General features: G+C 36.0%; 6 protein-coding genes across 6 annotated transcripts; 4 read left to right on the top strand and 2 right to left on the bottom strand.

The window, feature by feature from the left end:
- Positions 1–3,257: 3,257 nt before the first annotated feature.
- Positions 3,258–5,065, top strand: LOC119081668 (annexin B10-like). The gene is made up of 5 exons (XM_037190751.1): positions 3,258–3,367; positions 3,839–4,220; positions 4,284–4,610; positions 4,679–4,860; positions 4,926–5,065. Exons 1-5 carry the CDS (start codon positions 3,365–3,367, stop codon positions 4,980–4,982), a joined length of 951 nt encoding a protein of 316 aa, XP_037046646.1. The 5' UTR covers positions 3,258–3,364; the 3' UTR covers positions 4,983–5,065.
- Positions 5,066–5,541: 476 nt separating this feature from the next.
- LOC119081667 (annexin B10-like) lies at positions 5,542–8,446 on the top strand. The gene is made up of 5 exons (XM_037190750.1): positions 5,542–5,698; positions 7,225–7,612; positions 7,679–8,005; positions 8,066–8,247; positions 8,301–8,446. Exons 2-5 carry the CDS (start codon positions 7,225–7,227, stop codon positions 8,355–8,357), a joined length of 954 nt encoding a protein of 317 aa, XP_037046645.1. The 5' UTR covers positions 5,542–5,698; the 3' UTR covers positions 8,358–8,446.
- A 159-nt stretch (positions 8,447–8,605) lies between these two features.
- On the top strand, positions 8,606–9,999 carry LOC119081670. The gene is made up of 4 exons (XM_037190753.1): positions 8,606–8,762; positions 9,025–9,152; positions 9,212–9,610; positions 9,691–9,999. The coding sequence occupies exons 1-4, from the start codon at positions 8,672–8,674 to the stop codon at positions 9,925–9,927; spliced, it is 855 nt and encodes a 284-aa protein (XP_037046648.1). The 5' UTR covers positions 8,606–8,671; the 3' UTR covers positions 9,928–9,999.
- Positions 10,000–11,453: 1,454 nt separating this feature from the next.
- Positions 11,454–12,998, bottom strand: LOC119081669 (protein-L-isoaspartate(D-aspartate) O-methyltransferase). Its single transcript, XM_037190752.1, has 6 exons — positions 12,798–12,998; positions 12,302–12,438; positions 11,999–12,239; positions 11,904–11,935; positions 11,781–11,834; positions 11,454–11,723 (listed from the first exon to the last, which is right to left on the bottom strand). Exons 1-6 carry the CDS (start codon positions 12,916–12,918, stop codon positions 11,559–11,561), a joined length of 750 nt encoding a protein of 249 aa, XP_037046647.1. The 5' UTR covers positions 12,919–12,998; the 3' UTR covers positions 11,454–11,558.
- A 163-nt stretch (positions 12,999–13,161) lies between these two features.
- LOC119081666 (protein artemis-like) lies at positions 13,162–14,859 on the top strand. The gene is made up of 3 exons (XM_037190749.1): positions 13,162–13,691; positions 13,747–13,891; positions 13,954–14,859. The coding sequence occupies exons 1-3, from the start codon at positions 13,457–13,459 to the stop codon at positions 14,765–14,767; spliced, it is 1,194 nt and encodes a 397-aa protein (XP_037046644.1). The 5' UTR covers positions 13,162–13,456; the 3' UTR covers positions 14,768–14,859.
- LOC119081671 (NFU1 iron-sulfur cluster scaffold homolog, mitochondrial-like) lies at positions 14,768–16,102 on the bottom strand. Its single transcript, XM_037190754.1, has 4 exons — positions 15,932–16,102; positions 15,446–15,849; positions 15,237–15,376; positions 14,768–15,050 (listed from the first exon to the last, which is right to left on the bottom strand). Exons 1-4 carry the CDS (start codon positions 15,997–15,999, stop codon positions 14,865–14,867), a joined length of 798 nt encoding a protein of 265 aa, XP_037046649.1. The 5' UTR covers positions 16,000–16,102; the 3' UTR covers positions 14,768–14,864.
- Between the last annotated feature and the right edge of the window lie 1,235 nt (positions 16,103–17,337).

Raw genomic sequence — 17,337 nt, 5'->3', positions numbered from 1 at the left:
AAAATATTTTCACAATAATAATCGAGGCGCCAATGTTATAGTAACTCGTTAGCATAAAGTCAATGTAGACAATGTGAGTATTCATAGCCGCTAATCCTTCCCATGAATCATAGCATAAATACGTGAATAACAAGCTTTGAGCCAATTGTGTTGCACCAATACGTCGTGTGTGACACCAAAAACTTTTTGCAAAAAATCCGTCACTGGGTTTCAGATAACGCAAATTGTTTCCAATTACAATTGCCATATTAATCGTGTTGATTAATTTGCTTCGATTGGAAATTTGAATTAAATATGATGAGATCATTTTCAAACAGCCACTGTAAATGTCCACCCGTTTCACAATGTAGAGAATATTAAATTTTTTGTCAATCGTTACAAGTTTGGAATAAAAACGTAAATAAAAAATGGAAAACAGTGATAGAGCTAATGTAAACAGCTTTGCATACAGCGACCATGCTTTCGATGCAACAACTTGTAATTTGACTACGTCAAAGCCAAAAGGTGTGAATCCAAAGACCTGGGTGTAACGAATGACCATCATAAAATATGAGAGTTTCGCTGATTTCTTTGATAGTCTTTCCATTTCGTACTAACTCACGCCACATTAAATATTTTCAACTAATTTCAACTGCGGCAAATAAGTCTCTAGACCTAAAATTTCCTATTCTGCTCACTATGATTTTAGATAATCGTCATGGATAATATCCATTGGTTATGAAAACCAAACACAAATCTTTCAATGTTGTAAACTGATTGTGGATTGAGTAATAACAATTAGTGCTGTCATTAGTGAAGTAATTAATAAAAACTAGTTAATATCGTTGGAAATTGTGCATACCTAGTGCGAAACAGTGGGTATACTGATAAAATTTTGTATTTCCAGGGCTGAACCTACTTTATTTACATGTAAAATACTATACTCACAACTCACCAAGGTTGCGTAGTACAGCATTTCAAAGTCAGTCCACCTTCAAGAACTTTTACGATCATATCTCTCGACTAAGTTGACTGATTTTGCCCACTTCCGGACGTAAAGCCACAATGTCAATCTACGAAATTGATTAAGATTTTATTCCCTTGACTGAAAGTCATGGGTCTTACGGATGATAAACACCCTAAAATGTTTGTCACACAATGATCACTACTATGATTGAAAATGCATGAATGTATGACCAAAAACCTTAAATACAGAAAATGTTTGTCACACTTTGATGATTCGTTGATAACACGATAACTTGAGTAATTTTCAACGGATTTTCAAAAACTTTTTTTTAATCGACGGGGAATTAAATTAATGAGGTTAAGTTCGAAGATGGGCTATTACGGTCGGGTGTTCTTAGAGATATTCCCAAAAGAATTTTTGTCTCGTCCCTTGATTCCACGATAACTCGAGTAGTTTTCGACGAATTTCCTAAAACTTTTTTTTAATCGACGGGGAATTAAATTGCTGAGGCTAAGTTTGAAGATGGGTCGTAACGGGCTGGTGATCTTAGAGATATTCCCAAAACAATTTTTGTCTCGTTCCTTAATAACACGATAACTTGACGTAATCCTCAAATGATTTCCAAAAACTTTTTTTTTAATCGACAGGGAATAAAATTACGAAGGCTACGTTCGAAGATGGGTCGTAACGGGCTGGTGATCTTAGAGATATTCCCAAAAGAATTTTTGTCTCGTTCCGAGATAACACGATAGCTTGACGTAATCCTCAACGGATTTCAAAAACTTTTTTTATTCGACGGGGAATTCCATTCCCGATGATAAGTTCAAAGTTGGGCTATGACGGTCGGGGGATCTCAGAGATATTCCTAAAAGAATTTTTGTATCGTCCCGTGATATTATCGTGTTATTAATTGAGTAATTCTTAATGGTCCACAAAAGACAATTATCCCACTAAGAAAGACATTTTTGGGTTAAGCTCGTTAATGGAATATACTGGAGTAATATTCTAGGATTCATTCCAAAATTTTGTGTGTGTAATATCTTTATATCGATGATAAGAAAAAAATTAAAGTTTGGACGAGTGTGAACTTTGCGGCCAGAGCGAAGCGAGGGCCGTAATCACACGAGTTTCATTTTTATTTAATATGTAAGCAAGAAATTCGCCTCTTTCCAGGGTCTGTATCTCGTGCTGCCTTTTTGATGGTATCTTTTCATCAGAATCCTTTTTTCAAAACACACGACCACACGACCACGAATGTATTAGCTTTCAACAGAAAGTAGATTTGGTTGTAGTCACTTGACCAGTTCTGAAAAAAGTGACCAGTGTATCGAAATTTTCATAAACTGCTCAGTTTTCTCAGGGTTGGTCCAACTGCTACAACCAAATCTATTTTATGTTGAAAGCTAACACATTCGTGGTCGTTATTGCGGTTGTACATACTTGAAAAATGATAATTTTGGTGGAAATATATCACCAAAAGACAGTATTTAAAAATCACCCAAATGTATACTTTTCAGCAAATCATCGATGCCTCTTAAGTACTGAAAATACGTATGAGCCAGTATATGATCAAGTGCTGGAATTTCTCATATACGTGTTTTGTATCGAAAGTAGGGTACGCATACCCTGGTATACTTTTATATACTTTTAGAGTGATTTTTTTTGCTCGGATTACAAAAATCTTCTTGAGAAAAGTAGTCAGTCAGTCAAGGGATCTGACCCATCCAAAAGATGGGGCCTAGTGAAGACACGGCAGAGTAAAATAAACCAGGCAGTAGCGCTTGATTTGACTAGGGACCTGAATTATCTCCTAGTATCCCAAGCATGAGTGATCATAGTGGTCAGCTGCAGAATGTTTTTGCACGTTTGTATGATACACTTTCAGTACTCTATTTAGAGTACCACTCATGCTTGAAGTAGTGCGTTGAGTAGCCCTATATTTTCCGAATAAAATTGGTTGGTTTACTCTTCCATGAGTTAGTAGTACGACCCGATGTACCAACATTTGTTTATGGCTTTAATATCAACCTCTAAGCATAGCCAAACGCATTGTGGGGCGTGCGGGGCTAACACAATCAGATGAAACATTTAATGTTTCCACTCTACCAAAATGTGTCTTATTCACATTGCTTTAATGGTATTAATGCAGTTTTCGGTACATACAACTAAACACTACAAGATTTATTTTAAGATTTAAGTAAAACACTGATGAGAATATGCGTATATAATCCGAAGACATACACTTTTCAAGCGCATCGTCACAATAGTGACATCAGAATATTTTTCGTTCCCGAACGATACAGAATTATAACATTAAAGTCAGTTCGTCGTGTCGCTCGATTCAATCATTTCGAAGAAAATTTTCTATTCTCTGCTAAAGCATTTTCAATTATTTTTTGTATTCAAAATACCTGAACAATGGTAAGTGTTGACGGAAGTCGATAAATTGTGTTATGTTCAGCAGTTCCGATTATTTATGTTCTTATAAATGAGCTTTGCTTTCTAACAAAAATGTCAAAAGTGATAGAGATTACCAAATGGGTCTATTATTTATAGATCCACAAACTTACTGAGTCACGATAACAAATTATTCAAACATTTTTGTTCGCGTAAACGTTCCAAAAAATGAGGATACAATACGCAAAGTACGCGATCTCGATCATATACACAATACACTCACTTTCAATGTGCTGGTGGTATACAGTGTTTTTTATGAAGATACCTCTTGTCATAATTTTTCGCAATAGAGATAAGAGGAAGACATAATATAACTACTTATCAAATAAAGTGTGTAACTGATTCCAAATTTCCTACTTGCGGACAAATATTTGGAAACAGATACTCAATGTTGACAACGAAAACTTTCTAATTTTCTAAAAAAATTACACACAGCCCAACCCGACGGTTCGACCATATCCTCAATTTAAGCCTGCAGAAGATGGCGATAATCTTCGTGCCGCTATGAAAGGTTTCGGAACTGATGAACAAACTATCATTGATATCCTAACTGCTCGCTCAAACTCTCAACGTCAACAAATTGTCACCTATTACACGGAAGCTCTGGAAAGAGATTTAATTAAGGACTTGAAGAGCGAATTAGGTGGTAAATTCGAAGATCTTATTGTTGGATTGATGATGCCACCGGAGCAATATCTTTGCAAACAATTGAATAAAGCAATGGCTGGTATGGGGACCGATGAGAGTGCATTGGTGGAAATTTTGTGCACAAAGAACAACGAAGAAATTAAAAGATTGGTCGGTGTCTACGAAGATAGTAAGTGTGGCAGTATTTCCAAAATGAAATTAATTTTATTAATCTGCAATCTGAAACGCTTAGTGTACGAACGACCACTGGCCGAACATCTATGTAGTGAAACTGGAGGTCACTTCCGCCGTCTGTTAACATTAATTATTACTGGGGTTCGAGATGAAACTGGCCTCATCGAACCGGAAAAAGTTAAGCAACAAGCCGAAGAGTTGTATGCTGCTGGTGAAGCCAAATTGGGAACTGACGAAAAAGTTTTTAATAGAATTATGGCGCACAGTAGCTTTGAGCATTTGAAATTGGTTTTCGAAGAATATAAGAAAATATCCGGCCAAACGATAGAGCAAGCAGTAAAACATGAAATGGGAGGAGAACTTAAGGATGCCATGATGGCTTTAAGTATGTTAGGATATAAGTCATCAAAACTTTATGCTGACGCAGATTAACGGATTCTTTAAAACTTTTAGTTGAGTATACGCAATCTCCTCAAGCATTTTTTGCAAAACGACTTCATGCTGCTATGAAGGGTCTAGGCACCAACGATACAACATTGATCCGAATCATTGTAAGTCGCTCAGAAATCGATCTTGGGGATATTAAGAACGAGTTCGAGAGACTCTTCGATCGAACACTGTTGAGTGCAGTGAAGGTAACTGAAGAACACATGTGATGAAACCAGCAAATGTTTTTTTTTAAATTAAACATTCCTTTCAGAGTGAGACATCCGGCGACTACAAGAAAGCTTTATGCGCTCTTATCGGAAATGCATAAAAAAAAAATTAATTTTCATTTTGTGATTGTTGTTGTATTTCGTAGCAAATGTGAGGCTAACAGATTTATCTATAATTAAAGGTGCCATGAATCGAAACTTGTTTCATTTTCGTAGTACATGTTACCGTGATCGCGCGATAAAACATTACTATTTTAGCTGACGGTGGGTGTTACTCTTGCTTCTATAAACTTGGGAAGTCTAAGAAGCCAGAGAAAGATTTTCTTTTCACCACTTTCAATTCACTTTGGAATCGCTCACATTAGTACAGAGGTTGGCAACGCCTCAGTTCATACAAACTTTTTATATGGTTCAAGGTTAAAGAACACAGCATTGAAGCATAATAATACGAGAGAGAAGGTACCTACTCATGAAATAACATTACAAACGAAATAGCATACAAAAATCCCAATGAAAAATCGAGAGAAAACGATCATCTTTAACAAAAGCAATTTTTACTCAAACACCAACGTTTTGTCTCTACAACTCATCTATGCTTTTCCACTATACAGAGTTCATTCTTATTTACTGCATATTATACACACGTATTAAATGTTTGGTGGATAGATTTCAACTTTCGTATATTCAGTTTGGAGCTCTTACTGAAATTAGATACATTTTTTGTGCCGAAGAGTAACTAATTGCGGTCGATATTTTTACGATTCCATAATTCCACAATTTGCTAATAAGATTGAAAATTCAACCGGTAATAGCTACAGTAAGTAAAACAATATTCGATATGTAAAGGAAAAATAGAAAACATTTTTTCTGTAGAATGTTTTGCTTGTTTCACTAAACGTAATGGTGATGGTTTCACTTGGAGTGTGTAACTTCATTCTACGACAATTTTCTTGCCATAACTAATGTGATTACTCAGCAAACATTGCCATATCTTTTAACAAACAACAACAGGTTAAATACTCATTTGATCATAATCAAAGGAAATTAATTGAACAGTTTTGAACAAGTGGATAAAAGCGGAATGCTTTTCCGTATACTTACATTTCGGCATTTTACGTATTCATGAATTTCACACGCAACTTGTCTCTCTTGTACGCTGTGGTTTAAAAATAATATTTTATTTGGTGCGTTATTCAGATGGGCCAAGCTTTCATGATTAATGAATGTCTGGTGTTTGTATTGGAAACTTTCGATTTTTCGACTTGACAATGTAGTAAAGCTAATGAAAACGGTAAATTAAAAAAAAAACGGAAAGACTGACTACGGTTTATCGGTATTCTTATGGCTTTAGCGTGGAACAGTAAAACTCTTTTAATGATTAAGACATCGTCAATTAAATTGACTCAATTGACATGCTAATTTTGTTATCACATCTAGCTTTAGCAATAAATGGCACTGCAGTTACTAACTGAAACGTTTTGAAAATTTACAAAATCATTATTCTGTATGCCCAGCTGTACAAACAATAAGAAATTTAGTGAATCTACTAAAAAATGCTAGTGCCTATCGAGACGATACTCATTCTGATACCATTCAGGGTCTACTTTTTGCGTTTTTTAAGTTGTTAAAATTTAGAAAAGTCTGCCAAAGTTAGGAAAATTTATATTTTTTTTTAAATTTGGGTAATTTCGGCAGATTTGGTGAGTCTCTACAAATTTGGTAAATTTCAGAAAATTTGGCAGACTTCGAAAAACTTGGAAAATTTCTGAAAAATAGGCACTGGATTACAATCAATGAATAATCAGGTAAATCGAAAGATTACACAGACTAGATATCATTTTTTAAACGACCATATCTTCGGACTCATTGGTCGGATTTCGATAAAAAAAAATCCTACAAGCTATCATTTGTGAGATTTTGAACCCTTTATAATGTCAATCTAACCAATGGTTCGAAAGATGTTGTGGTTTAAAACACGGTACAACCGTCATCTACGCCTATTCATCTGGTATCGATAACGACGACAAAAATAATAACAAGCTCTGGGTATGGTCCTTTATGTAGCTAAAAAAATTTAAAAAATTGAAGTACAAGATTTGAAATCAACAGATTAAAAATACTTTGATTTATGGAAGTAATAGACCCGATAATAATACTGGTCATATGCTTGCCGTCTGTAACAGGTACACACTACTCAAATTTTAATTGAAAATCCGTTCAGTTGGAGATTGTTAAAACTAATTGCATTTTAATTTAAAACTGTCAATAACTAACTTGAGTTACTCTGAAACCACTACAAAAATGGTTCAGCCTAATTCAACTTGAATTTCATTGATTTCCCAGATGGAATATTCGCCAACCATAGTACCATATGCAGACTTCAATGCTGAAGAAGATGGAAAAACCCTACGAGCTGCGATGAAAGGATTCGGTACAGATGAGCAAGCTATCATCGACATTCTCACTGCTAGATCGAATGACCAACGGCAAGAAATTGCATTTTGGTTTAAAAATTCACTGGGAAGGGATCTGATTGACGATCTTAAATCTGAACTGGGTGGAAGGTTTGAGGATGTTATCGTTGCATTGATGGTGAAACCAGACGAATATTTATGCAAACAGCTGCATAAAGCCATGGCTGGCATGGGTACAGACGAAAGTACACTAATTGAGATATTGTGCACAAAGACGAATGATGAAATATCTCGTTTGATTGGAACTTATGAGGATTGTAAGATAAAGTTTCTGGGTTTCTCTTTAAGCGTATAATGTACTGTCAATTGTATTTACTATTTAGTATATGACAAACCACTGGCCCAGCATTTGTGTAGCGAAACAGGAGGATACTTTCGACGTCTACTGACAATGATAATAACTGGTGCTCGAGATCAGACGGGCTCGGTCGATATTGAATTGGCAAAACAACAGGCAGTCGAATTGTTTGCTGCTGGTGAAGGAAAATTGGGAACCGATGAAGAAGTATTTAATCGTGTTCTATCGCACGGCAGCTTTGCGCATTTACGCTACGTTTTTACCGAATACAAGAACTTGTCCGGCAGAACCATTGAACAAGCTGTTAACGATGAGATGAGTGGAGATTTACGGGATGCAATTTTGACAATAAGTAAGTGTAATTGTCAAATATCCTGACAGCGATGGACTTTTCAAAAATTTTATTTTTAAGTTGAATGCGTTCAATCAACCTCTGCCTATTTTGCTAAACGTTTGTTCGCCGCCATGGAAGGTATGGGAACCGACGATGCCACTTTGATCAGAATTATTGTCAGTCGTTCGGAACTTGATTTGGGAAGCATAAAATCAGAGTTTGAAAGATTATTCGATCGGACATTACTTAGTGCCGTGAAGGTAATCACTTTCTTCACACAGTTTTACAGAATTTGAATTAAATTTCCTTACAGAGTGAAACATCGGGAGACTATAAGCATGCATTGTGCAGTATTATTGGGTCAGCTTAGTGATGTCATATCAAGAAGTGATTATTTACAGTGCCTGTGCTTCGCTTGATTTAATGCTATTTAAATGGAATATTAAAATCTCTAACCGATATTCTCAGGGTATTTTCTTACTTCTTTAAACTGGAGGGAGATCACCAACAATTGCAATGGTAAAGAAACGAAGAAAATTCTGTGTCGACTAGACTAACGTATTTGTTCAGTGAACAATGTTCACGATGATTCGCACTTATCAATTCCAAAACATAAATTCTATTTTTCATTTTAGTTTCATTGAATTCAGTGGCACACATAGTTGTGTCTTCTCAATCATTAGAATGTTGTGCTATGTTCCATTTTCGATTGTTTGTTTATTGCTAATACTCAACAAATGTGTCAGCGATGAACATATTTATGGAAAGAAAAAAGGTCAGAATGTTATCAAAAGTTTTCATTGAACGCAGAAGTAACCATTTCAGCGAAACAAAAGCTTTCATCGAACGCAGAAGTAACCATTTCAGCGACGTAGTACAAGTTTTACACCCATGCGTAACCGAATTATGAGACATTGAAATAAGATAACAAAATTTACGAGATCAGTTTATGCTGATAAAATCTTCTGAACATTTGAATTATGATCTACAGCGTACCAACCTTGTATTCCAATTTTAAAAACATGTCTTTTAATCAGGACTGGACTTTTACACAAACAAAGTATTAAACGCAACTCAAGCGATTCCGAAAAACTACACGATTTTATTTGAGTATGTCGGCAGTGCAACTAGTCCACTAGTTGACTATTGCAAGATAACTACCAATGTTTGTAACCAATAATTCACAAATTTACACTGTCTCATTCGATGTATAATATCCCATAGGTAAATAGCACAGCAAATTTCACTTTAGTCGAAAGGGAAAAGAAAATCGTTAAAGCGACAATACACATCCCAAATGCAATGAATGTTACGGCATCTATTGAATTATCAGGCGATGCTGCAGAATTTCAACATTCTCTTCAGTTTTCGAAAGTGTTCCCCGAACATGCGTCAAAAAATGCTGAGAGTAGAAGTCTAGCAATGGTCTTTGTAAAAAATGCTGTGCCATCCGTGGAAGCGAAGCAATATTCGCAAAATGCAATCGGTGTTCGACAGTATGGTGACGAGTTACTTTACTTTGAGAGTCGAAATGTAACAAATGTCAGTCGGTTTCCAAGCCGATCTTTCGAATATGTTGAAGACGACAAGACTCACATAACTTATGTGGGATTTTCGTTCAATGTAAGTGTTCGATCACCAATAATGCTTGATTATCTTTATATACGTAAAATGGTGACAATTTTTTTTACTTTATTTATTAGTCACCAACAGCAATAGCATTTATTAACTCGACATTCATACTAAAACAAGAACTTAGTGCAATTGCTTATGATATGAATACCGAACACTTTATGGCTAATGTTTCCATTTATGGATTTAGAAACTTCGGACTTGAGACAACGTACAAGGAAATTATCGAATCGAAGGAAATATGTTGTTGGTGCAATTATTACAAAAAATATCCAACTTCGTGTGGTGCACGAACATCATTTGATTGAAAGTATGCGTAAGACTTTGGATCATCTTTTACTATCTAGTGAAGGCTAATCACCTGTTTGCAAAACAACATACCAATTGAAATGTGAATGTTAAGACTTTAAGTACAACATTTTTAATCAAAACAGTTTAACTGATTTTGAATTCTAAAATATATGGAAACCATTTAATGAAGAGTTTTTACTAAAGCTACCTGCAGACAGACCATTCAGGTCACAACCAAAAATTCATGATACCACATGCCACTTCCCACATGACACAAAAATGTTTAATCTAAATTTACAGTTACTGTCAACCGAATTTGTTCCAAGTTTGCTTCATATGTTTTACCAGCTGGTCCACTCACACCACAATATAGGGTTTTAACACTATACCAAGCGCGGATGTGGAGAAGAAACTATTAAAACAGCTGACGCAAACTTAGATACAAATTTGGTTGACATTACCTGTAAGCCGATTAAATGTACTGCTTCTTGTGGGGAGTACTCCAATTTTTAACTGTAAAAAATGCTCATGTCGTTAAGAGTATTTTGATTTATTTTGATTAGAATCAGTAGTATAATAAATTAGAAATTGATATCTTTGTCAGACTATAAATTCAACGGTGAAAGCATCATAATTTAAAGAGTACCTTGATTTGCGTATTTATTGTATAAGCCACAGATGTAGACAAAATGTACCAGAAAAACTGTTAAACAATAATGATTCGAAACAGTTCAGGTTTGATCCGCTTTATCTCAGGCTTACCTGAAGGTAATTTTTACCTGAGCCAGATTTAAAATAGTTCAGTTCAGTCTCAGGTAAGCCGATCAGGTTGCCTGAATCCTTTTCCGAATCTGATTAGAAAAATTTCAGGTTTTCGATTTCGGGTTCAAGATCATATCAGACCTGACTTGTTCAGAGCCATATTAAGACGAATCTACACATGGCTAAACTGTTGCCTACATTTCGGGCAAAATTATTATCATTTTGATGATAATTATGGACTCGTACACTTTTTCGGAAAAGTACAACCATCGTTTAGTGTTAAAATGTGTTAGTTTTTAGCAAAAATTTAAATGTTTGTGGTGATGTAACCTAACTCCGAAAAAACTCTAAATATGTGTCAATTTTCGTGAAATATTGAGTTTTCTCGGACTGAGGTCACATCACCACAAACATTTAAATTTTTACTGAAAGCTAACACATTTTAACACCAAACGATGGTCGTACGTTTTCCAAAAAGAAAGCGAGTCCAAAATTGTCATCAAAATAATAATAATTTTGCCCCGAAATGTAGGCAACAATTTAGCCATATGTAGATTACTCTTAAGTGACAAATTACCATCTTAATTTTCGCAAAAAAATATTAAAACATTCGTTGTTTGGGAAGTAGACCACTTGTGTTTATGGAACAGCTTGGAACAAATTAATCATAAAAGAAACGTCCCAGTTTCCAATACGAAATGATAAATTCTCGTCATCACCATCACGAATGTGGATTTTCGCTTCGTTGTGCAGAACATTATTCACCGAACAAAACACTCAATTGTAGTTATTATAACGCAAAATCAATTTAAAGCACATGAATTACATGTAAAACAAGAATGAAAACCAAAAATGTAATTATTACGATTCGCAGGATGAACCACAGTCAAGATCGTCGTAAATCGGTCAATGGAACATATCTAACGCCATACAATCGTTTTTGATGAATTACACCTTCAAAGTCTTTATCAAATTGTTCCAGGTACTGATTACCATCCTCAGGACCAATAGGACAAACCATTCTGCCACCGTTCTTGAGCTGATCCAGCAACTATTAAACGACAACATATTAGAGGAACTTATTCATTGAAATAATTCAGAAACTTACTGCCGCAGGTATTGTCGGGGATGTTGCTCCAACATGTATAGCATCGTATGGTGCCTGATAATTGAAAAAAATGTGTCGATTAGGCTCACAGTTCACATGAATTGATGACGCCTCTAAGCTTACCTCTTTCAAATAACCAAGTCTACCATCTCCCTCTGAAAAACCAATGTCAGTCAATTGCTTCCAATGGCAAATTTCTACTAATAATTTGTCCTTACCAACTATGAGCACCTTTCCTGAATCCAGCAGTGAACCGTCATCTTTGCTAATATTGTCAATACCCTTTTCAACCAGTTCTGGTTGATGCTCAATTCCCACAACCAATGCATTGTTTGCACCTTCCTTCGAAGTAATTGCCCGAGCAAAACAGGCCGTTAAGTATCCTGATCCGGAACCAACATCTAGAACCTTGCACTCCGAATGTAATTTATCCAGCAAGAGATCGAGTGCGTACGCATGCTGTGATGATAAAAGGTATTGGTCAAAAGTCTTGGAATTTCAACTGAAAATAACTCTTCTACCATATGAGGAGCACTGATGGTGACACTGTGACCGATTGTTTGAGGTGCATCTGTGTACGGATTATGAGGACAATAATATTTGCGATCAGTAGCTAGCATTGCTGCCTTAACTATTGGATTTTTGATCACTCCATTAACTGAAAAAGAAAAATATTCTTGTTTATAAAGTGAGAGCAGAGTGTTATCAGGAGACACACTGTAGAAACTGATCCTTCATCTTTATGCAGATTTTAAAAGCAGGGAAAAAATCAGTTCTTATACCACTTCATATCGTTAGTTAATTGCATTGGACTAAGATTGTGTAAAGACTGATGTGAACTGCATTAATTGCATAATTAGAAAACATTTCTAATGCGCGAAAATCTAGCTTGGTAATGTTGGCTTTGACTAATCCACTTAAAAATACGTAACGTCGTACGCCTTTTTACATTCAATACGGTCATAATCTTCCATATAGTTTCATCAAACAGAGATAATAAAAATAAACGAAACATACGTTCGAGTTGACTTATCAATTCCGGGTTGTCTTTTCCTTTGGAACGCCAAGCCATCTTACTCCTTTGTATAGTAGTATTGATAAGTGTTTTCAATTTTCCGATTAAAAGCTTACTTTTCATAAAGCAAATGAAAATAAAATTTGAAAGAGAGAATGTTTGTTTTCTGTTATGAATGTCAGAATGGTATGGAAAAATATTAGGGGTATGCAAATGCAATCGGATAAAAATTCGCGATATTGTCGGTGGGTGCGCTACACTCGCTTCTAGTACACACATTCGAATGTCTTTTCTCGTGAGTAGAGAGATTTTGTTTTCAGTATTAACTGAAGCCTTACAGATACAAAACTAATCATAAAGCAAAAGTATGGGATCTTGATGGGGAACATAGTCTTCTCGTGGTGTCTACAAGGCTTAATCGAGTTATTCAATTTAAAAAAATTAAAATTCTCGAAAGAAGGTTATATGTATCAAAGACGTCTACCGTCGTCCGAATCAAAATTCAAAAATATTTTATTTGTTATGATCCCAGTGTGATCTCATCTCTTGTTTTTGTGGTGCTAAAACTGTCGAAAAGTTTGTGTAAACTGTGAACATTGTAGAGCATGAAAGTTAGCTAGTATTGGAAGGCATTTAACACTCCAGCAATAGGCAGACCAAAATGAGTACATTCACTGGCGTTATGAAGGAGTTTCCATCATTATCGATAGACCGATTCGACAACGAAAATCTGAGATCAACTGTCTTTCTACTATCTCATTGTCATGCCGATCATATGATGGGTTTGGACAACCCGAATGGAATACCGGGACCATTATACCTATCGCCGATATCGTCGGTTATAGTCAAAAAGCAATATCCGAATATCAAAGAGTTGGTGGTACTGAAAGAAAATGGTAAAAGAAAAGCTTTGTGGTTTCGTCATGTTGCGTAATTCTATGTTTTTTGTAGAACCAACACCTATAAAGTACTCAGATGTGGACGGAGTCACACGATTCGTTACAGTAACAACTGTGGCAGCGTTCCACTGCCCTGGGTCCGTCATGTTTCTGTTGGAGCAGGAAAATGTTAAGGTTCTCTACACGGGTGATTTTCGGTATATGAGATAACAACGGAACAAACAGTCGACGAAACATTCATTTTATGTCCTCTTCACAGTTTATCGAAACGACACATGGAAAAGATAAAACGACTGAAAAACCTGGTCGGATCAATTGACACCATTTACATCGACTCGACATTTCTATCGACCGATTATCTCAACTTTCCCGGCCAGATTCGTAGTGCAACGACAATATGTAAAATAATCAATGAATGGATCGGTAAAAGCCCGAAGCATGTCATTTCGTTGAAGATGCCGGCTCGATACGGCTACGAAATGCTTTACATTGAAATTGGAAAGCGGTTGAAAGTGAAAATTCACATTAATGAAAGTGAAATGGAGAAGTATCGGTACATTCCGGAATTGGACAACGTGTTCACCACAGTCCCATCAAAGAGTCCAATACATGCCTGCTTTGATTATTACAACAAAAACGGGAGGAGCCTTACGTGTAATCCAGATATCGATCCAGCGCTAATACGTGTAATCAAACCCACTGCTATGCTGTGGAGACAATGGCAGGAATCGTCAGATATCGTGAAATTAGACGAAAACAAGAATGTTCGAGTATGTTACTCCAATCATTCGAGTATGTCGGAAATTAGGGATTTTTTGTTGTACCTGAAACCAAAGAATGTGGAGCTGAATGTACTGCCACAGAATGAATTACAGAGACGAACAATGCTAGACGCATTATCCGAAATTGTGAATGAAATTCAGTCCACGAATATTAATCGACAGGCACCAATTCATGTATCCAGTTGGGATAACTTGAGCAAATTATCAAAACTAAATATGACGCGTTATTCAAGACGACGAGACGAGGGCGAACATTCGACATTGTGTCCACCAAAACGAAAAAAACTGTAGCTCTGCAGTGCTTGGTGTATTTTATTTTATTTTTATTTTTAAATTGACGACAGCAATAAAACCAATTCTATTTTAGACATTGCCTTTAGCAAGTTTCTCAAGTGTTTGTCGGGTCCTTTTTCATGATTTTCTCTTCTAATTTATCAAACTCTTTTGCAATTACCTCGTCGGATTTATCGAAAACTTGCTCAACACTAACAACTTCTGGTATGTAGAATTGCAGCATGTTTTGAACACCATTCTTCAACGTAACAATTGAACTCGGGCATGACGAACAGGAGCCCTGAAATTAAAGTTTGATTTGGTTAACGGTTAACAAGCTGCGACTACAATTTCCGTTAAGGCCAGATGAAGGTGTTTACTATCGCAAAATTTGTAAACAAATTCACCTGGCCTTAAAGGAAAAGTGTTGAGTCAGAGGTTCAGAGATTCAGAAAGATTCAGAGCCTAGCGAACTCTTCACACCTACCTGCATTTTAAGCTTCACTATGCCATCTTCATACGCCATAAAAATGATATCACCTCCATCTTCCTGTACCGTGGGTCGAATTCTTGTATCCAACAATTCTTTGATCATCATTACCGTTTCACTGTCATCATCATTAATCTCTGAAAAAATAGAGCAACGAAAACGGATTAGAACCAACCTATACGAACAATCAACATGCTTGAATTTACGTGTATCGTTTTTCGGTTGAGCATCCGTTACAATTGGCAATCCACTCGCAAAGAAGTCCATGATTACCGCAAAAATTTCCGGCTTCAATAGGCTCCATTCGGCGTCTTCGAGTTTCGAAACTGTGATGAAGTCTGGACCAAAGAATACGGAACGCACGCCCTCAATGCGAAATATTAATTTTGCCAATGGGCTACAGTAAGCACTACTGCCAGTAGGAAAATCTAATGTGGATCCCTGACCCAACACTTCAATGCCGGGTAGGAATTTCAGGCTGTCCGGATTTGGGGTGTCTTGTGTTTGTATAAACATTGATCGGATAACTGGAGCAAATTGTTGTTTCGGTTGTAACAAGCTTTTCGTTTGGTTGATTTGATGCGTTTTATAATTGATTGAGGAGATCGATCTAGAAGGAAATCATTTGAGTCGTAGTTTGAATTTCGTAACATTTCCGCATAAAAGCAGCATGATTTTCCATCTATTTTTACCTAGCGTTCGCATTTCTCGTGATGAATTGTCTCAAATGAGAATTAAGTGAAATTGCCCGTTTAAACATTGTTAGGTACTCAATTTAGATCAACCAAATTTTTGATGATAAAATTTATCGGAACAATTCAAAACAAAAACACATCAATGCTTTTGACAGTGACATTGACGTTTCATTCATAAAATTTGTATTATCTTTCACAACTTCAATGTAAAGAATGTAGCCTATTTTTACTTCGGCCAAACAATTTGATTCAGATGTATGCTTACAATCACGGCAGAGTAAAATAAACTCTGTCGTGTTACAGTGAATCGTATGGTTAACCATCTGTTATCAACAACAATGAACAAAGTAAAAGATGATCTCTGGCTAATGGTCTCGACCCGACGATCCGTTATGAAGTGAACGATCATGAACAAGATATGAAAATTGTCAACGAAAAACGTTCGATATATGAAGGATGCATTCCATTCTATAAAGAAAAGTACAAAAACACATACAACTACAGTGACTGGACAGTAAAAGGGTTATGGTTCGGAAGTAGAGGAACATTTGGCGAGAGCGTTTTAAAATTTTTCGACCGTTTTAGGCTAAACAAATCTAAATTAAAGTCAATGACAGAAGAAATTTTAAGTGCAACAATCCACATCATACATAATCACATTTATAATTAATTTCAAACTAAAACTCTAAATTCAACATATTGTTAGTAATTATAATATCTTTTGATCGATCGATATGCTGTGTAGTAAAGCAACCTAATTTAATTGGGCAGCACATTTATTGTTAAAATAAATTATTCTCTATATAGCAAAAATATGTCAAAACTAAAGAAGTAACAGATTTCCATCGAGGCCAGGTAAAGGCAGTTTACTATCGCAAATGTTTACGTGTGGTGTAAGCTTGCGTCAGAAATCTTACAAACGTCCTCCTAGTTAGTCGCTAGTGTTCTACCAAACAAAATTTTTAAGTAAGTAAAATTTTCAAACTATATTTATAATCGTGGCCCGTGTAGACCAGGCAGTTAGAATTGTATGTTAAACTAGTACCTAAGTACTTGAGTTTCGGTGAAACCGCAAGCGGAGCAAGCCAGAAAATAGTTATTTACGTATCTGTTGTGGACGGTATATTTTAGGCAATTTCGCGAGTTGTAGCCCGAACGAAGTGAGGGCGACAAGCGAAAGTGCCTAAAATAAACCGTCCACAACAGATGCGTATACAACTTTTCATGCCGAGGGCCCAAATTACGAGAAAAATTCCGTAATTTTTGCCCAAGGCATGAAAAATTGTAATGGTCGCTTCAGTTGATGAAATCTCACCATTTTCAACTTGCCCACTATTTGAACATTTATGTCTTATAGTCGATTCATCATTAGGAAAACAGTTCACAGAAATTTTAGGGTTTCA

Source organism: Bradysia coprophila, unplaced genomic scaffold (assembly GCF_014529535.1).
Source record: "Bradysia coprophila strain Holo2 unplaced genomic scaffold, BU_Bcop_v1 contig_358, whole genome shotgun sequence".
Taxonomy (NCBI): Eukaryota; Metazoa; Arthropoda; class Insecta; order Diptera; family Sciaridae; genus Bradysia; species Bradysia coprophila.
This window is presented reverse-complemented; position numbering and strand designations above follow the sequence as displayed.